Source organism: Colias eurytheme, chromosome 16 (assembly GCF_061535395.1).
Source record: "Colias eurytheme isolate Ceu_HAF_F1 chromosome 16, ilColEury1 Martin Lab GWU primary, whole genome shotgun sequence".
NCBI classification, from domain to species: domain Eukaryota; kingdom Metazoa; phylum Arthropoda; class Insecta; order Lepidoptera; family Pieridae; genus Colias; species Colias eurytheme.
This window is the reverse complement of record NC_142995.1, coordinates 5,912,004-5,934,201: the sequence shown is the minus strand read 5'-3', so window position 1 is coordinate 5,934,201 and position 22,198 is coordinate 5,912,004. Positions and strand designations below refer to the sequence as shown.

The 22,198-nt window shown below is 31.1% G+C and overlaps 2 protein-coding genes across 2 annotated transcripts; both read right to left on the bottom strand.

Moving 5' to 3' along the window:
• Positions 1-258: 258 nt before the first annotated feature.
• On the bottom strand, positions 259-4,549 carry GatB (glutamyl-tRNA(Gln) amidotransferase subunit B, mitochondrial). The gene is made up of 5 exons (XM_090110902.1): positions 3,978-4,549; positions 3,568-3,744; positions 2,907-3,059; positions 2,074-2,246; positions 259-929 (listed from the first exon to the last, which is right to left on the bottom strand). Exons 1-5 carry the CDS (start codon positions 4,362-4,364, stop codon positions 275-277), a joined length of 1,545 nt encoding a protein of 514 aa, XP_089967028.1. The 5' UTR covers positions 4,365-4,549; the 3' UTR covers positions 259-274.
• Positions 4,550-19,399: 14,850 nt separating this feature from the next.
• On the bottom strand, positions 19,400-21,887 carry LOC149901807 (uncharacterized). The gene is made up of 2 exons (XM_090111210.1): positions 21,376-21,887; positions 19,400-20,890 (listed from the first exon to the last, which is right to left on the bottom strand). Exon 2 carries the CDS (start codon positions 20,804-20,806, stop codon positions 19,424-19,426), a length of 1,383 nt encoding a protein of 460 aa, XP_089967336.1. The 5' UTR covers positions 20,807-20,890; positions 21,376-21,887; the 3' UTR covers positions 19,400-19,423.
• Between the last annotated feature and the right edge of the window lie 311 nt (positions 21,888-22,198).

Below are 22,198 nucleotides of genomic sequence, written 5' to 3'. Positions count from 1 at the left end.
TAAGTACATACAATATCTACATTCTAGAACATTATTAATTATATCATAAGCAGAGATTCTGTTATAGGCGATCGCTCTCGAATCTTCATCAGATATCATTAACCGTTCCTTAAAAATTCAAGTTTCACATACCAATGTGTAGAAATTAATTGTGCAATACTGAATGCGTCTGCTAATGATACAGACTGCAACTCTTTTTCATCAAGGTCGGGCATAATATACTGTTTAATTACTACGTTACGAAAATAAAACAAAGTGCAATTTAAATATATCTTTATTTTTTCAACAATTCCTCCATTCTCTTAGACGCTAAGGACATATCAAGTTTACTATCCGATGTTTTAACTAATATACCTAATAAAGCTTTTAACACCTTCACTTTTCCATCTCTATATTGTTTCACCAATTTAGGATTATTTTCAATTACTTTTAGACATTTATCAGTTATTTCATCTTCATCAGTAACTAACATCCAACCCCTTTCTTTGACAATATATTTTGGTGATTTATGTGGACTTTCTACAATTTCATCTAAAACTTTACGGCAAACATCTAGATTAATTTTTGCTGATAATAGTAAATCTGTTACTTCGACTAGCTGTTTCACCGTTACTTTACAATCAGCTACGTTAATTTTACGTTTATTAAGTACAGTCAAGAGATCATTTAAGAGAAGATTGGCGACTTTTGTTGGATTTCTTCTTTTGTCAATCGTCAGTTCGTGGAAGAAATCCAGAAGAGTCGGTTCGTTTACAAGTTGTATTGCTATTTCTGGACGGAGCTCGAAGTCATTTATAAGATTTGTTCTAGTTTCTTCTGGAAGTTCTGGTATCCTGTCCCTTATGAGTGGCACACTAATGACATCTTGTGTATCGTGTCTCGATGTTAAATTTAGACGAAGAGGCGGTAAATTGGGCTCGGGCATATATCTGTAAAGAATATATAGGATATAAGTTTTTATCGTGAAGTAAAATAATCCAGTAAGTATGAATATCCACTACCTATTTCTTCAAAATGAAGTTCGCAATGTAAATATATATTTTACTGAAAAATACACAGTTGACTTCAAAATATGGATAGTTAAAAAGCCTATCCTACATAAAATTTAATATTGACGAAAAATACCTATCATAATACTAGCAAATAACTATTGGTTGTCGATTGAAATAATACAATTTATGAGTAGACCGGAAAAATAGTCATCGAAGCGTAAAAGAGCGAGTATCTCATAATAATAATGAATTATAATTACTAGTGAATACGCTGTACTAGAAAAGATATCTATAAATTTCAAGGTCGTGCAATGTAGTTTTATATGACCATATCAAAACAGGATTGAAACTTGAAAAACGCTTCCTTATGTTTATTTATAAAAGGTATATTACGAAACAAAGAAAAATAGCTACTTATGGCTGACACGTGCCGTGCGTAAACTATTTTAACGCTTCTAAGGAAACTACATGTTAAATCCTATTTACTGAATGAATACCTATGTAAAATGTTATATAACATTTCATAACATTTTCCCCTATAGGGTTTTAAGCTGAAGTTATGTTTAACACATTCACATTTGCGCGTATATATAAATATATAAGTACAGACGAAACTATTGCTATAGCACGCTATAGTCTATACCTATTAATAAATAGTGAGTTTGCAAAATCGCATCGGCAAAAACAATAGCTCGCGTTTTAAATTATTTTGTAAAGAATTCTGTAGACGTAGAATTTCCATAATAAATTATAAGTGAAAAGATATAATGTGGCTAATTAGCCACAATTTACTTTTTATTTATCTATTTCGCTCCCGATAGTTGAATCATGACATCTAATTGTGTGTGCGTAATAGTGTGTCGTTTTTGAAGATCCAATGTTGCGTAGGTAACCTATGATCCACAGTCTACATTTTTTTACTTTTAATATCATTGGTATCCAAAGTATTTTTTTGTTTCTTGCTTCATTAATGTGTATAAAACGTGTAGACCAAACAGTTGGATATTCAAATATAATAGATGTCCCAGATTATCTGATCATTTTAAAAATGTCTATTGTTCCAATATAAAAATGCTTTTACCTGTAATCTTGAACAATTTCTTTGTCTCGCATCGGCACTGTAACCTTGGCAACGGCATCCCACGCTCTAGTTTCGTTTATAATTTTCCCGCCATTTTCAAGTACGGATTGTTGGCGATCTATTTCGTGTCGAACAGCACTTGCGACACTGCGGATGGAACCGATATTTTTAATCTGTAACAATAAATTTTGTTTGTTTTATTCGATGTCATATTATGTTAGGAAGACTTATCATGTCGCCTATAAACTGCTCTTTATTTTTGGGGTCATATTATAATTTATCATTGCTCTGTAAGATAAAATATATATTAAAACCGATACAAAACACCTTTAATTACACAACAAAACTGCGTCATTAAATTTTTTTGATCCTATCCAATTACCCCGGCTTCCTACTTCTTTGCCTATAAATGGAGATAAACAATTTCTAAAATTGATTCCGGCTATTGACGTAACATGCAAAAACTTTCCTTTCATAATAAAAGTAAATATACACTAAAAAAATAAAAAATATAGAAATTCAATTACCACTGTTAGGAAAAGAACTCAGGATAAAACTCTCATCACAATCAAATCAAAATCAAGTAAAAATGATCTGTTTTAGAAGCTTAATACTACTTTTATGTAACACTAGCCGCTCCGCGCGGTTTCAGCCCCGTGGCTCCTCTCCTGTTGGTCGTAGCGTGATGGTATATAGCCTATAGCCTTCCTCGATAAATGAGCTATCTAATACCGAAAGAATTTTTCAAATCGGACCAGTAGTTCCCGAGATTAGCGCGTTCAAACAAACAAACAAACAAACTCTTCAGCTTTATAATATTAGTATAGATGTACCTCAGTTCGAGTAGACAGTGGTTCTCCCTCTTTATGCATAGAGACATTAGCATCCACTCGTAAAGCACCCTCTTCCATGCGCCCAGTACAAGCTCCGAGCCTTTGTACTATTAACACTAATTCCTTTACTAACGCCGCTGCCTCTTCACCATCCTGAAAATAATATCAGAATAACATATTAAAAGAAAATTGAGATTTCCCATTTTCAAAATAATATTGGAATAATATACTTTCGTTGAGAAAAAAATACTTTCTACATCCTGGAAATCATGTTGAAGTCACGCATTTATTTATAAACAAAAATATAAAATGTTTAATAATTATATTTTGGTCTCAAAATTATCTTATATTTATCAGATGTACATTCATTTGAAAGAAAAAGAGACTTGATTATCAAGCTGACTACAGATGTACTCATCTTTATTTATTTCATGATTGCAGTTGCTATTTTAGTTTAAAAATAAACTGAAAAGAAACAACTGTAGAAAGTTGCCTGACTAGAATAAACATATCCATATGTATTTATACCACAATATGTCAGGATAACCCTGAACTTTATCAATACTCAATTACTAAATAAAAAATATACCGGTCAAATTGAGAACCTCCTCCTTTTTTTTCTGAATTTGGTTAATAAAGTAAATAAATTAAATAAACAAACCTCTAAATCAGGTTCAAAAACTATTTCAATAAGGGGCGCTCCAGCTCTGTTAAGATCCACAAGACTTCGCTTGAGTTCTGCATCATGAAGGGATTTACCGCTATCCTGTTCTAATTGTATCTGTTTGATCTTTGAACTTTTATTGTAGGGCTTCTTATGTACCCCCGGAGTATATACCTAAGGTTAAAATAATATATTAGTTCCTTGTAGTATTAAAATAACTATAAACATAGAAATTATTTTGTAGTATGTATGATATGATGATATTTTCAACTTTTCGTCAATAAGAAATTTAAAACTACACACCGTATCGCTAGATAAAATGTAAGAAAGGTGTTTTTCATTCATATTATTCCTATAATAACAATTGTAATAATACAATATGTTAATAAACACATAATAATCTATACCTGAAATTGTATAACACCGTCATTAGCTAAAGGAGCCCTTTGTTGCGTAATTTGATAGCCTGACGGTAAATCAGCATAAAAATAGTGTTTCCTATCAAAACTTGATACTTCGTTGACTTTACAACTAAAAGCTAATGCGGTTAAAACACCTAACTCGACACATTTCCTATTCAATACAGGTAACGTTCCGGGTATAGCAGCATCGAACAAAGACACACAGTTATTCACAACTCCACCAAATGTATTTTGTGCACCAGAAAACAATTTTGAGTTTGTATTAAGCTGCGCGTGAACTTCTAACCCTACAACACTTTTCCACTTTGTCACATTATGCGATGAATAACGTTTATGAATCTTCATATATTTACTAATTAATCTTGACCGCATTTTCACTCTATATCGTCTTTATTATTTAGGCCACAAAATACACAAAAACAGCTGATGAATCTAAACTCCTCACTTTTGACAACTATTAGTTTACAAATTATCCGGTTTTGACAATGACAGTGACATTGATAAGGATGTAATGATCCAATTATTATTTAGGATTATACCGATTTTTTGTATTAACTGATATTATATTTTTGGTACACTCTATATTTTAAGTTTATTCCAATTATATTTATTTTTAATAGCACATATGTTTATACTAGAGCATGAACTATTATAAAAAAAAAACTCACCTAATCAGTGCCGCAGTCTTTGTGGTGAAAGTACCATATAATTTATCGCATTTTAATTATAAATAATAAGATTCTAAAAACAATTACCTATTCATATCTTAATTATATTTTGCATTGATATTTGACTAATTATTTAAAAGCTAAATTAAAGTATTTTTCTTATTAGATATCACATCGTTAATTAAATATTTAAAAATTTATGAAACTAAGCCCGTAACCACTTCAAAAAGGAAAGAGAATAGGTATAGAACCATGAAGGCCAGGGTAACCTCGGCAATGGAATACATTTTTTAAATTTATTAGGGAAAACCGTATATAATTAGATACAACTCGCGTGACAACGCGCGGAAAATACAATCGTTTGCGACGTGCGATCGATTTCAGTCACTGGTAGCAAATGAGCGTGCTGGGTGTGCACGAAACCTTGATGATAACTAGCATTAGCCGAGCAAATACAAAGTTAAGGTTCTCATTAAACTAATATTACTGATAGGACGGTGTTTTAAACTTCGCCGCATTATACGAAACACACCCACGTTTTACCAATACGACAGAAATTGTAAAATTTTAATATTAATGTGCTGTACGTTGACGTCACAACGCTGTTTACACACCTCTTTTGATGTTTAATCAGGTAATTCAAGATGGTATTTTTCAATTGATCGTTAGGTAGGTACTAATTAATTAAGGGAAAAAATATTAAAATTTGTCAATTCATTTAACAGTACCGACAGTTTTATTTAAGACTTTTTATAAACAAGCTACTTCCTGCCTTCGTCCGTTTTAAAAAATATAAAAGACAGTTTTTAACTTTGTTAGTTTGTATGTTTGTAGGGCCAATCACTAGGGATTGGCCCTACAATCATATCATTTATCAACATTTACAAACGGTTAGGTATCCCTTTGGTAAAGTACCAATTGGTCAAATCATGAAAGTTATTTTTCTAACAAAAACTTACACAAAACTATTCAGGAGTAACAATATCATCATTCATCATACCTACCTAATATGCTGTTTTTTATCCTGACAAACCCGGGACAAGTATAGCACTGTATGCCAGAAACTAGAAAGCGATTCTAGAAAAATAATAATTGAGGAATGGAAGTATGTAACTACTTACCTACCTAATAATTTTAATAAATTTATTATTATGATATTGATAAGTATCTCTAAGATATAATGCTGTAGGTACTATATGTACTTATCCATTTGATCTAAAGTGGTGATAACATCGAACCAAATTGACGACGAACAATATTATTACCTATTTTTTGAAATCATTAGATTAAATGAATTCTCAGCTCAGAAATAAAATATATAAGTACCTAAGGTACCTATTTTTTACCTCAATATAAATGATCCTTACAATAAATACATACAAAACGTACGCTAAATACCTACTTAATATCATACCTAACATAAAATACCTACACTACATATGAGAGTTCCGGGTTAAACCAAACAACATAGACCGTAATATTACTACTAGCGGTCCGCCCCAGCTTCGCCCGTGGTACATATTTCGCAATAAAAGGTAGCCTATGTTCTTTCATAGGGTCTAAAGTCTAAACTCTAAAGATTGTCTGTGCCACATTTCATCAAAATCCGTTGAGAGGTTTATGCGTGAAAACCTTGTGAAAACCATACATACATACATAATTACAAACTTTTCCTCTTTATATAATAGTATAGAAGTATTAGATTACTCACAAGTCACTTAACACATAGGTATGGAATATGGATATATGTATAATTAAAGCTAAAAAAACAACATTTTTCCCTCGTAAAATATTTATTTGGGCTTATTGTTTTTGAGCATAGAGAACAAAGATCACGTAGGTAACATATACCTACACAGTACACACGTTTACGGAATAAATCAATTAAATTCCAAAATTATTTATTCAATGCCTTAATAGGTCACGCGAGGTGTTTCACCCGACACTGTTAAAATCAGTGAATAATTATGTAGTATATACGTAATTGTTTAGAAAAGAGACATACATAAGGCAAACAAAGGCTTCAAACAAAAAACATATAGGTATGTAGTAAGATAAATTATTATAACTACGCGTACATAAAGATACCTATATGAATAGTAGGTGTAAAGGAAATGCTATGTAAGGAAAATGTTCTAGGTAAAATAGAATGTGTATTATAATCACATATGTATTATGAACTATGTAGGTAGTTATATTATTATACCTTCTATATTCATTAAAAACGATTTTCTTGAAAACTGGTTTATCGTGTTAATATGGAACATTTTCCATGGAGTTTTTGTATTGGAAAAACATTTATGTATATAATATGTATATTTACAACGCTTTATAGCCTAGTTATACGTAGGTACTACACATTTTATCATATACATATATTTTATCATATAGAAACCTGGAACTTATCTACCTAAATCTATTTTTTTTTTATTTAAACATTAATTATTAACATGATATAAAAATCGGATTTTTGATATATTTTTTTCTATTTAAGTAGGTACCTACTTATTACATCGATTGATGCATGAATTTTATCGTTTATAATATCGCTTTTAATTACCTAACAACATTAAAATATTATTAGCTTTGCAAATTATTATCGTGTTATCATTGTAATTATCAAAATGTATTAATGAGTAATGACCTATTTTCCCCATAATGTTTCTTATGATGAGCAGGTTAGCGTTAGCTACTAGGTTGAGACTTTAGAGTATTCTGTGGTAATAACGAAGGATTTTTTTTTTTACAAACCAGAAATTGGAGCCAGAAATTGTTTGTCGTTTGAAACTCAAACAAACTACATATAAGAATTAGCGTGATTTAGCTAACATACATAATTGATTATGGAATTTGCATTTTTGCACGCCTCATAAGCGAAGCGTTGAGGTGGGTACTATACTGTCACTTCGCGCAAGACATCTGATTTTTCAAACTTAAAATGTCTTTATGTATCATACATTGCACTTGTAAGATAATACATACACACACATATTAAGAAAAAACACTATTTTTAACGTTTATGATATTTTTGATGTCATTTTTGTTATTTAAACTAGTTAAAAAACAGTTTAAAAAAGTTCTGTCTTGGACGTCCGTGTGTCTGTATGTGCGGATCCTTTTTCTTGTTAACACGATAGCGACCGAAATACTTTACTAATCGAGTCTTTTTTTTTCTCTTACGCTTGAGTATGCTCAGGAATAGAACCCTTTCATTTTTCAGGGTCTGATTCGATGTGGTTTAATTGTTATTAAATAAACAAAAATAATAATTAATAAATATTTATTAAAAAAAAAATTATGAGGCGTGCACTTTTGGATTTTCCAAATTATTTTACAATATCACAGAATTCGTAATAGAACCTTCTATGGTTTTAATAGATATCTATATATCTTAAAAACAATAATTATATGACTACCCAATTCTTATTGATTGTATGTTAATGATCAAGCACGTGTATTTTCAATCTGTCGATTTTCTCTAGTTTCGATTGTTTTTGTTGTACATAATACCCTAGTCATATTTCAGATGAATATTCTTGCACGTGAGGATTTATTATTAACAAAAAGTTTTTTCAAGATTCTGTTAAATGTTTTTGTTAAGGTAATCTATAGACACGTGATGAAGTCACATTGCTACACCATGTGTGGATAAATAAATCTAGTTTTGATTATTTTTTAATAGGTAATCGCATTTTACGTAGTTAAATTGAATTGATAAATTATACCTATATTACATTTACAGATTGGGAATAGGGGGCCAATTAAATAAACAATTAAGTAAATAAATCGAAATATTTTGGTGTAAATTAGAACTGACATTTTATTTAGAACAGTGTCAGGGACAAATAACTCGCAATATGTAGGTGGGTGTGGGTACATCGATTCAAAAATAAATTTCTTTTAAATCTTTTTATTTTGAGATAAGTATATATAATATACTAGTATATAAATATTTGTTGAAATATAAAAAAAAATAATGATAATACTTTGTTGATTATTCTTGGTTAAAAATAAAAATAACGCGATCTAAACCACAATTTCTTACTAAAGATAGAACACGTAGGTTACCTATTAGATAAATTATACAGCTAAGATAAAGTGAAATAAAGTTAATGTAACAAATGATAGATAACAAATTAAGGACTTTATACAATTAACATTTAAAACTATCATCATTAGGTACCTATTTTATTTATGTTATATGATTATGTTTTAATTATACCTAATGACAATATAATAAGCTGGAACCAACAGCTAGTCACCCTAGCCACAGTATTAGGTACAATAGGAAATAATATTATAATGTAATACTGTGCCCTATCTTCGCCCATGTAGACATATTTCGTAAGTTTTTTTAGTTGTTTAGTTTGGAATAGACCCATCCAAGCAGCGGTACATCCAACATAGTAAAAACTAAAAATCATTTTAAAACGTTATCGTAGCAAACAAATCATAACACACTGATTTTCCTTTGATTTTTATCGATCTGATAGTACAAAAGTTTCATAGACCTATTATAAAAAATTATAATTTTTAATTATTATAATATAGGTACGTTAATCTGTCACGCTATGGCGCACAAATAATAAAATCCCAAATAATGACTTTAGTCAGTGGTAAATGGTAATTAACCCAAGCTCTATATACGATTATTATTTCTACAAAATTTAAATAAAGAGCATGAAAAATTCCATCTAAGTTGAACCTTCTAAGCAGAATAGTTTTGGAAGAATTTATATTTTGAACAATAAACAATAAACAAAATAGGCACCTTAGTAGCTTCTAGAAAAATGAAACGTAAGTATATACCTACTTATGACATATTTCCTGAGCCTATTTGTTGCACTCTTGTTGAACTTGATGCGTAAGGTTAAAAACTGGTGCAATTATCCGAGCATCTTTGTCTTCGCCGTACTAACTCTACATGCAGTATGCACACAGTTGAATGACCTGTGTTGGTACGCATTCATGACCATTGAGCCTTATGCTTTGTTTTTTCAGTAAAATAAAAACGTAGGTACTTAATTCAATCAACTAACTAATACAATGCACTGTGGATTTCGTTTATCGTGGAATTAGGTCACAGTATTTATGCTAAGTGGACACAATAATTAACAGATAATTTTTTTGGTAATAGGTAATTAAAAAAAACAATAATTAGTTAATAAAAAATAAAATACAATAGGAATTGTAATACTGTGGCAATATTCTGATGTCGCTTTGAGACGTTGAGACACATCTATGAGCCGAAATAGATTGTGGAAGTGGATTACCTATACGAATTTTAGTTGTCTGCCCTAAATAGATAACCCAAACATATTTTATCAAATCTTTAATCTGAATCGACAACAACTATCAATAGTTACGATAAAACGACGATGAATTCTCAAAGTAAATGCTTGGTAAATGATATTTTAATTGAACTTTATTCGTTACTCGATAAACCGGTCAGATAATGCAATCCTACTTCCTATTTCTATTACCTACTAGGTAACAAACACAAAATATGAGGAAGGGTACATCGTTGTTTGATAGGTACCTACTTTTTCCTAGGAATCGGGTCTTCATTAGGTAATTTTGACAAAAAATTTGGAGCTAATTAATATGTGTCTACTTATTAATATTTCAGACAAAATTTTACATTTTTCTTTTCTTCCTGGGTCCTCGCAAGGATCGAGTACAAAAAAAAATTATAAAATAATAATTGAATGTAGGCTACTACTTTATATGGATTATATTACTATAAACAACGATACACTTTTTTGCTAAATTTAATGATTTGGACGTCATATCAAATTAATAAAAATAAAATACCCGTTTGAATCCAACAACAATAAACAAGAAGGAAAAACCGTTAGGATACCAAAGGAGACTTTCATTTCTAACGACTTTCTAAAGATCATCAGTTTCATTCAAATTCATGATCATTTTATAAATTATAACATAACTCGATACATTGACCTAAAATTAATCGACGACGAACCTCAATGCGACGAACTCATTTTTTTTATTAGGTACCTACCAATTTTAATGTATTCCTATACGTTCCAAATATTCATAGGTACCTATTCTTCAAGTCCAAACATCGTAACCAACGTCACATATTGCGTTAAAATAATACGTACATAAAATTAAAACGCAAACAAAATCAATACAAAGTTCGAGAACATTTAGCAAAACATGCGAAAAAGTGCTGGCATTCGACATTTCCATAGCATTACAAAACGCGTTCGAGTTCAACCAAGGCCGGGCAAAGTCCAAATGAGATTTGCGTCGTTTAAGAGTCGGCAAGTGTGCTGTGTAATCAAACCGGTGGCTGGTGACGAAAACCACATATTTACAATGTATTTACATGCGGAATCTATGAATTTAATACATTGTAAAGTTACCTGACAAGAAGAAGTAACACGTGGTAGTCGGGCATGCTTGGTAGGAATATTAGGTCATAATTCCTATGCATGCTAATCGTATAACCACGCTTTACGTAGGATAAGGATATACCTAAGTAGGTCCCCATCATAATCCTACCCAATTTTCAATGTTGGGGCACGATATTATCTGCAACTGAATTTTAATATGTACTTAAAAGCAGAAATGCGGTTCTTCATATTATTCACAGATCGTATAGGTACCTAATGATGCTGAGGCATCTGGTCATTAACCTGCCTCTTCCGTAAATAAAATACAATTTTCTGGATTTTCCATACAGAAGTAACCAACCTTATTATATTTACACAAACAATTTAACTCAAAAAAGTACCGACAGAGATTTAAATATCTAGAAAACGTTATCAGATAATAATAATTATTATTACCAGAATTCAATTTGTACCCCACGTTTTGTTTTTATCAAGTCTAATTAGATAGGTATTATCTGTTTAAGTTAACAGGCAAATGCATATTTGATTGGAAAATGCGCAACACTAATTAATATTTTTTATAGATAAGGAGTAGACCTATATTAGGTATCTAAAGACAAGACAAAATCACATTTAGATATTTATATTTTATTTACTTAACTCTGTAGTCTGTACACAGTAAGAAACTTAGGTATTTAATCTGTGACAGTACGGACGTATTAAATTGATACATTTAACTTGAGGGCATTGATTTGATTAAGTTCAATGACATTTAATTTGAGACAATATTAAACATTTTATTTATTTTTCTAGAATCTTGAATATCTCAATTTTATAACTAGGATTTCAATTTTATAACCTTTCTCTGTATAATAGCATCAGCAGCATTGAGATAATATGTACTACGTAGTACATATTATCTAAATGATCAGCAGTTCATTATTTAAATAAACCATTTAATATTTATCGATCAAAATTACTGTGGTAAGTTGATAGACATACGGATATGACATAGGTATGACGAGGCGAAAGGAATAAGGAAGTATGAGGATTCCTTCCTAACCATTTGCTTCCCTATATAGTATTTAAATTTTAAATCATTATAATATTACAAGGTCACTATGTGGGAAGCTAAATGATAGGGAAAGTGCTTCATAGATAAGAATCTAAGTACGCAGTAGCCAGTAAATAAGAAAAACAAGTAAACAATTATTAACACCTTGCGCATTGCATCATATTATATATTTTGTCTCTATTTACGTATAACGTAAGTACTTTAATTGTTTTATTACGAATCATATTGTCCGTATATCGTAATCAATCTCCTTTGTATTTCACACAATAATACATAGGTAAATAAATTAAAGAGTTGATAAGTACTCGTATGTCCTTTCGTAGTAACGTAAGTACATTAAAAACTAGCCAATCAATAAACTTAGTGGCCTCGATTTATAACACCGAAGGGGAAAATCCGAATCGATAATGTAGTTTTATACCCTACCCTAGGCAAGGACGAAGTGCAATGACTTCTCAGACAAAGTAAAATAGATAAACAAATATAATATGTTTTGTATACAAAGCAAAACACATTATGTACTAGATTATTGAGGAACTTGCTATTACAAAAAATATAGTCGGTATACATAATATTGTACTTTGTACCTTCGTAACATTATTTTATAGGTTGGCATCATGGCATCTATGGTTGGCATGGCTATTGTATGGAAATATTACATGTTTTATGCTTCGAACTATATTATACCATTATAAGCTTGATACAAATGGAAAAGTAATATTTAATTCAATTTAATGTAAGTTACATCAAATTCTGTATTTATTTACATTAACTGCACTCATAACAAAAAGAAGATAAAGTTTATAACTCATTTATAACTAGCCATTTAATAAAATAGGTAATGCTCAAAACTGGTAATTCTAATAATATCTACATAATACAACACAATTTTTTTCAGTTTTTATCATAATTCAACTTGTAGGAAGGTAGGTACGTTTACATTGTAAAAAATAAAGTGCAAAATTAAATGTAAAATACACACGGTGTCTTTAATGTTATGTACTTTTGCATATTTAGTGTCTACTACAATAAATATATTACTTGCTACCTATAATATTAGTTTGAACTTGTTTTCTTATAAAAGAGATTTAGGAACCACATAAAATTATGAAAAGAATTCGTAAAACATAGGGATGTTTATATAGTACCTACTAGCTTTCCGCCCGCGGCTTCGCCCGCGTTTTCAAAGAAAAACCCGTTCCCGTAGGCTTTCCGGGATAAAACCTATCCTATGTCCTTTCTCGGGTATCAAAATATCTCTATACCAAATTTCATGCAAATTGGTTCAGTAGTTAAGGCGTGATTGAGTAACAGACAGACAGACAGAGTTACTTTCGCATTTATAATATTAGTATGGATTTATTTCTTGTAATTTAGAAATGATTTTTTGAATTCAAATGTCAACGAAATTTTTGATTTTTAATTTCTTATGCGTTCCGGTTTACTCGCGAGTCACGCTGTTTTCCTTCACCGATTGGTGTAAAAGTTGTGGACAAGATAAATTGAAAAATTCGCTCTTTTATTCAGTTATGAACCCATTTATAGTTACGTGTACGATTGAATTTAAGCCCATAACCGCTAATTAGTTTATTCTATGAACGTTAACGCCACAGATAGAACCTACTTACTTAATATAAAATTAATATAAATAAAAAAAATGATACCTTATAATATTTACCACTATGTTTTGTGCGTGGATATGACATACAAACAAAGTTAGTTTGAATAATGTATTAATATCAGAATGCTAATTTTAACTTGGCTATTTACTTGATCTAAGATCTCCGTCATATTTACAAAATAATTTGGAAAATCCAAAAGTGCACGCCTCATAATTTTTTTTTAATAAATATTTATTAATTATTATTTTTGTTTATTTAATAACAATTAAACCACATCAAATCAGACCCTGAAAAATGAAAGGGTTCTATTCCTGAGCATACTCAAGCGTAAGAGAAAAAAAAGGACTCGATTAGTAAAGTATTTCGGTCGCTATCGTGTTAACAAGAAAAAGGATCCGCACATACAGACACACGGACGTCCAAGGCAGAACTTTTTTAAACTGTTTTTTAACTAGTTTAAATAACAAAAATGACATCAAAAATATCATGAACGTTAAAAATAGTGTTTTTTCTTAATATGTGTGTGTATGTATTATCTTACAAGTGCAATGTATGATACATAAAGACATTTTAAGTTTGAAAAATCAGATGTTTTGCGCGAAGTGACAGTATAGTACCCACCTCAACGCTTCGCTTATGAGGCGTGCAATACCTCATGTATAATTATAGCTTCGCTCATATCAGAGTAGCCTATACAACTCATATATACTATACTAACATAATACTTCCTCGATAAATGGGCTATCCTACACCGAAAAAATTTTTCAAATCGGACCAGTAGTCTTGAGATTAGCGCGTTCAAACAAACAAACTCTTCAGCTTTATAATATTAGTATAGATTTAAACCTTCATACCAAAATGTCAACTTTCTACTTTCAGTAGTCTCGGCTGTCCGTCAGTCAGTCACTCCGTAACGGAAGCACAGAATAATGACTAGTAACTATACGGAAGTTAAGTTTTATATAGGTACCTATACTATGCATATTGCTTTACTTTTTGCAGACTTAGTACTTGAAAATTACATGTGTAGTGTAAAATTACGTTTCCTCGTTTTAATTTTATGATTAAAATTTACAATAACATTGTTCCGTTCTGATAAACAAGCACATTTGAAATAATTAATAACGGATTCTGAAATACCATTTTTTTTGCAAACCCAAGTTTTGTCCTTGAAGCTTTTTTCACCTCAAACGAGAACAATACGGACTGCGAGTGGGGAGGATGGGAGTAGGGAGGACAGGGAGTGGGGAGGATGGCTGTGGGGAGGATGGGAGAGTGGAGGATGGGAGATGTAAGGATGGGAGAGGGGAGGATGGGAGATGGAGAGAGTTGTTTAGACCACCGAAACTTATAATTTCAAATAAATCATTATCATGCAAGATTTTAATTGGTCTTGAATGCTTAAATTTTCTTAAGAAAATTTAATAACCATATATAAAATTATTTCGGTGTTAGATAGCCCATTTATCGAGGAAGGTTATAGGCTATATAATATCATCACCCTAAGACCAACAGAAGCGGAGCAATACGGTTGAAACCGCAAAGCACAGCTAATCTACATATCTATTATTATATCTACATTAATTCTGAATGCTTAATAAATTAAATGAACTGTAAATACATAATTCGTGGCCGTGTGTCGTTGGTATTGGGATCAGATCGTTTCTCTCTTCTTCATCAAAAAGGCTGAGGTGCACAAACTACCGAGGAATAGCGCTACTCCCCACTGCCTTTAAGATCCTATCCTACGTGTTGCTCAAGAGGTTGGAACCTTACGCTGAGGCCATAATAGGCGATTACCAGTGTGGGTTGAGACGCAACCGTAGTACAGTCGATCAACTCTTCCTCCTCAAACAACTCATGGAGAAAAGGTGAGAATATGCACAAGACATTCATATGCTGTTTGTCGACTTCGCTAAAGCGTATGATAGCGTGGACCGCAGCTCTGCTTTCACAATCCTCAATAATTTCAAAATATCTGCGAAACTGATCAGGATGATACAAGTCGCCACCAAAGAGAGCAGGGCTGTGGTAAAAGTAGGCTCGGAAGTCACCAACTCATTTGAGGTGCTCACTCGCTATCGTGTTAACAAGAAAAAGGATCCGCACATACAGACACACGGACGTCCAAGACAGAACTTTTTTAAACTGTTTTTTAACTAGTTTAAATAACAAAAATGACATCAAAAATATCATGAACGTTAAAAATAGTGTTTTTTCTTAATATGTGTGTGTATGTATTATCTTACAAGTGCAATGTATGATACATAAAGACATTTTAAGTTTGAAAAATCAGATGTTTTGCGCGAAGTGACAGAAGTACCCACCTCAACGCTTCGCTTATGAGGCGTGCAATTAAATAATTGGAGTAAGTGCATATCGTATTTAACAAGATGTTTATTTTGTGGTGAAAAGAAAAATGTCCATTTATAGTCTGTGATTTACTTACGTTGTTATTGTAAACTGAACTTTGAAGCCCTCCAATTAAAAAGTAATTTATTCATCGTATTCATGTTCTACATAACAATCGTAGGTATCTCGTATTCGTAATTCACCTAAGGCCTCTTAATTGCTTATAAAAACAATTTGTACTAAATTAAGTACCTACTAAATAACATAAAGTTAATAAAGGTAGATAAACACATTAAATTTTAGCCTTTTATAATATTGGTAAGTACCTATTTAGGATTTAAAAATCATTAAAACTGATGATTTAAGGTTTAGAACTAGCAGACTATGTAACACAGAAGACTGATCACCTACTTTTCTTGTCCCTAAAGAAAATCGATCAGTGAATCAGATGTAGTGTAGTGCATAGTGCATCTGCCCCTTACCCCACTAGGGGACATAATATGTACATATGACATACTTAGCTAAAGTTAAAAATTCATTTATGGGTCAAGCTATACGCTTTTACAATAAAATTCCTCATAATATTAAAGAGTTAAGTAGTTCAAAATTTAAAACTTATATAAAAAATGTACTAGTTCAGAGAGCGTACTACAGTATTCAGGAATATATGGACGATAAAAACCCATGGAGGGTTGTCGCGTAAAAACCACAGGACAGTTCTTTGGCATGTTATTATAATATATTATGATGTTACATATGTATTTTGTAAAATTAAATTGTAAAAGTGACATGATTTAAAAGGATTTTCTAGAGAAACTATGGAAAGAACTATGGAGTTTCTTGCCGGTTCTTCTCCGTAGATACTGCTTTCCGAATCGGTGGTAAATTTAAAAGTGCTTCTATAAGAAGTCTAATTGAATAAATAAATGTTTTAGTCTGAGTTTGAGTTTATGACTTCACTTATGTAACAAAGTCATATATTATTATGTAGTATGTACGATCAAAAACACCATCTCTCATCTCCATATTAAGTACCTACTACCTTAAACGTCACTAAATATTCTCATAAGAATAATATAATAGCAGTTATAATACATATAATAACTAAAAATACACCAGTTGTATAACATAAACTCTGCTCTCGGAATGCGCAGTAATGGTAATAAATTAAGTACCTATATAGGTAATCCATTTATATCTCACTAGTCATATTATACATGTACATATTGTTTGACTGTGCATATACGCAGAATCGCAGAAAAAACAAATAACATTATGTAACTAATTCGATTATAATAATTAATAACCAAAAAGACAAAGTGTCAACCAATGATTTTTTAATTGGTGTCAACCGAATACGAACGGTGTGTACTTTTTTTTATCGTGCCTATGTGAAATATATGAATTCACCATACCATTTAAATTATTCAGGCAACAATTCAGTTTTATAATGAAAAAGATTTTATCTCACTTGTAAATAATTAAACAAAGAGTAATAATTATTATAACAGGTAAAATCATAAATCATTATAAATGAATGAATTTCAAATTATTGATGGCATGACCGTGATGTGTTCATCACGGTCAATTTTTGATTTATAATTAAACCTTTCACAAGTGGTACATAATAAATACATAGTGTCAGATAATTTATCTATTGTTGAGAAATATCTCTATAGTTATTTGTTGATTTTAACCATGGCCTTAATACTTTTATATGATTACATGGCCCGTGGTAAAGCTGTTGATTCAACACTAAGTATAATAATTGACCTGTGTCGTTCGGTTACGGAAGTGACTTGGTATGCACCTGTGTTTGCATATGCCACGTTAATAATTATTTAGTGGTATAGTAATATGTAGTAATATCTGTGGTAACAAATAATAATAAGCATTACCAGGTTTGTGCTTCTTATTTTCTCTCATGTGAATTGTACTATTATATACGTAGTAGGTATATTATTATTAGTCTGGGTCTACCTACCAATTGATTGTGACCGTGGACTGTTGGACACCATAATTATTATTTTGAATAAAACCCTTACATTATATATAACATTATACGTTTTTTTATAAATCAATAGCGTTCTTTCCTCGTACTTCATACAACATACTATTAACTAGTTATAATATACGTATGCAAGTCTAGCCATTAAAAGGTGTTACAACATTTCTTACACGTCGGAGCGATAAGCACGTTCCGTATTGTATTTTGATATGTCATGGTTAATCAGAGTCCTTCAGTGTGCTATCAGAAATATTCAAATTATATTTTGAGATAGCGAACAATCAATAATCCACATTTGGTTAAAATGCCTTATAGGTATGAGTCTAATTAAAAAGTGCAGGGGCCTTATAGTGAAACCAAAATATGAGGGTATTTTTATGACTTCAATCTTCATATATCGTACTGGGTACGATTATCCGTAGTTGTAAGTCGTTTGTTAGGTTTTTAGGAATTTGCCTATTATTGGCTCTTTTATTACCTATACCTATGTCATATTGCAAACAATGTCTGTGTTTAAATTAAAATAATTAAAGCAGCAACAACAAGCGCCATCTACCAAGATAAACACAAAAAGATATCTTTGCATGAATTCATTGAACTTTTAATGCATTTAATTTTGATGAGCATTTATAAAGTTATTTATGATCTTCACAAATAGATTTTTAGAGTATCAGATTTTAAATACATATGTATATAAAATAAAATTCTTTGAAATTTATAGAGCCTGAGTAAATTATATGATAAATACGGGTATGTGCATAAAAGAGCGTACTATTCCTATTATGTATTAAAACCAAATTTTAAATCTTTTAACCATCACCTGTTTGTAATGGGTGAGGTTTATACCATTATACTTTAGACCTTTAGGGATATACTTTGCACTAGTTTTTCAATCTAGGACAGGAAGCTAGTTTATTTTAAACTTGTTTCGTTGCAGTAACTTAGGTCTTGAACTAGCAAGATAGCTTACAATTAAAATTGTTTGCTCAAATTGAAAATAAGCCTAATTAGTCAATTTAATGAGCCCCTCCAAGGATAATTTTATGGCCTTTCAGATTTAAGCTAAAAATGAAAAAATGGACCCTTTCAACGTTCTACGTAAATATTTCAATTAGTCGATTTAAGAATGATTAACTACTTTGACTTTCAAATCACCCAAAATCTATTGTTTTTCTATAAAAATTTCATTACCATTTTGTATGCCGACTCTGCTGATGTCATTCCACATTACGCTTTAGGTACTGTATCTAATAATTTTTCGCAGGTCGACCCTCTAAATAATTTCAATATTCCTAAGTTTATAAAATAAAACACTTCTTATTTCATCATTCGTTTTAATGTTTAATATTATGATGGGGGCTTTACGTCAGTTGCTTGATATAATGAATTTATCGCAATATCAGATGATACGAAAGCCATCGATTTAGCGAGTGTTGCTAATGATAATGTATCCATCACTACTCTATTTGCAACATGATTAAGTTTTGCTCCTTTCGATTGTGCTGTGTATTTAAGTGCTAATTTAATTACTCGTTCACATGCCAAAGACTTTGACGCAGCACTCTTAGCCTCTTTCCCAGCTTGTTGTGCCGCAGTTTTTGCTAAATTCATCATTAAATCTTGATGGTTAGACATCCCATTCTTAGCGTATTTTACAGACATTTGTACCTCAATAGATGCCGTTAAGGCGCGTCTCATAGCAACAACACTAGCAGCTGTTAAGTATGCAACATCACCGGCATATAGTATAGCCTTTTTAGCTTTAACCTCTAATTTTTCCAATTTTTGTTTCGCCCTTTTCTCGTTTGTGATTTCGTCCTCTACTACTTCAGGTTGTTCAATTTCCATTTCAGCAATAACATCAGGATTAAGTGCGTATATTTTTTCTTTGGGATCAACCCAATCATCTATCAGATTTGGAGCACTCATTTCTTGAGTATCAAGTGTTTGGCTATCTTGCATGACGACATGTGTAGCATTCAGTTTCTTTTCTAGTAAAATAGCTTCAGTTGCATTTACATCATCATTCACTACTGTGTCTAAGACTGTTTGATTTAAAAATCCTTTCGATGGCATTGATAATACTCTTTTCTTACTTGGTGCAATTCTAACTGGTGTTTTAGCGTTTGATAAAATAACTGAGTATCGTGTCATGTTGGAAAGAATATTATTTTTGGGGGATTCAGTTGAAATGTTGTTACGTACAAATGCGGGTGGCTTATTTAAAATGATATTATATACCGTTGAGTGAATCAAGGGCTGTGTTGTCACACTATTACGATCTTCATTTATAGATCGCTTTTTTCGCAGCGATAAATCAACAGATTGCTTTTTCGATAATGCGGTTGAATATGTTATATCTTTTAATGCGGACACTATGGATACTTCTGCTGCAATTTGTGCCAATCCATACACTAATCGATGTAACTCTGGCTCTGTAGAAGCTCTCGTTATAGACAAAATATGTCCAGACAAGGTTCTCGATATATAGTCCAAAATACGTCGAGTTTCTATAGCTGTCATTCCTTTACTTTTTCCTGGTGCATCTAAAGCCTCGCGAGTTATCCTAGTAATTTTATCCTGGATTTCAAGTTTAGATAGTATGGCAGATACTAAATCCTTCGACATTTGGTACAGCGTTTCCTCCATTTTTGGATTATTAGTTACATTTTTAGTTGCCTTCAGAATGGAGTTATCTAAGTGTTTGATTACGTTGTGTGGTGATGACATAATCAATTTTTCTCCAACTATTTGTGAATTTAATTGATTTCTAAAGTCATGAACTGGAGATATTCCTGCATTCACATTGAATACCTATGGAAAGAAAAACAAAAGAGCATACTTTCTTGGAACTTGTAACATTCCAATGATTTTAAATAAAAAAAATGCATTTGTACCTAGATGATAAACAAGATAAACCATCCCCTATTAAATGCCTTATTGCCATAAGTATATCAACGAGATTATATGCTTGATTTAGGAAAAAAATATAGTTTTTACTGTATCTTACTTTACTTTAACGATATGGATAAAAGTCCCAACAACACGTCAACGAAATGTAAATAAATAAAATTACTCACAAATATCAATCCAAAGGCAAGGAGAGTTAACATTTTTATTTCTAAGAATTTATTCATATAAATTTTTTATGGCGCCTATCGTTTCAAATTAGTGTGCGTGTTAAGAAAAACTTTTAGAATAAAAAAAATCAACGATTTCAAAAGTAACGAGCAATTAACTACAAACCCACTAACAAGTTTAGTTTTTACACCATAAAAAAATAATTGAACATTATATACCTATCCAAGAAAAGCATTGTACATCATGAAGTTTCGCTTGGTGTGTTCAATCTTTCTGTACACATACAATGGTCGATACACATAATCACTTGCTGCTGTAACTATTGCTTCATTTGTGTCATTCCCAACATCTTTGGAAATAGCAATATCACTATTCATTTTGTCTTTATCAGAATTCATATTGATAACACTTGAAGAACTTAAAACAATTAAAGAAAAAGCCACTATTGCAACGCATACTATTGATGACATGTTTATTCTATTAGAGTGAGTTCTTCAGAGTAAAAACACTTCTCGCTACTATTTATGTACAAATGACGTACGTTGTAAGCATCTGATAATTGATAAAGATTTACTATAATAATTAGATTAACACATTCACTTGCAATAATTAACGACCTGGTATAATAACAAATAACGCGAAGCAGTAGCTACTGGTTTATTTTCATAAAATTAAAAGTATATTTTCAGCAAAGGTTTTGATTTGTAATTAGTTTCGTTGACGAAATATAAATAAATACATATTATATTTAAAACAATATTTCGTTAATAATTACCTAGAATCATAAAAGGTAAAATAATAAACAGTCATATGTAAAACATAATAATTAAAGATACATTTATTCAATAAAAACTTATATTTAACACTAGTTGTACAATATTGTACATACAACTTATTACCTCTTCCACTTATTTTAATATTTTGGCTTAACTTACGCAATGGCTCGTTGATTTAAAACTACGAATAACGAATCATGTCCAGGTATGCATTGTAGCGTTTAGTGTATTTCCAGAAAAAGATTAGCCAAGAAAAGCCGGCAAC

What these genes read in the sequence shown, in the direction of transcription:
- GatB (XM_090110902.1), bottom strand. Translation starts at nt 4,364, where the DNA reads ATGCGGTCAAGATTAATTAGTAAATATATGAAGATTCATAAACGTTAT. An exon ending in ACGGTGTTATACAATTTCAG is followed by an intron (nt 3,745 to 3,977) that starts GTATAGATTATT and finishes TTTTAACCTTAG; the next exon opens with GTATATACTCCGGGGGTACA. An exon ending in TTTTTGAACCTGATTTAGAG is followed by an intron (nt 3,060 to 3,567) that starts GTTTGTTTATTT and finishes TATTATTTTCAG; the next exon opens with GATGGTGAAGAGGCAGCGGC.
- LOC149901807 (XM_090111210.1), bottom strand. Translation starts at nt 20,806, where the DNA reads ATGTCATCACCACACAACGTAATCAAACACTTAGATAACTCCATTCTG.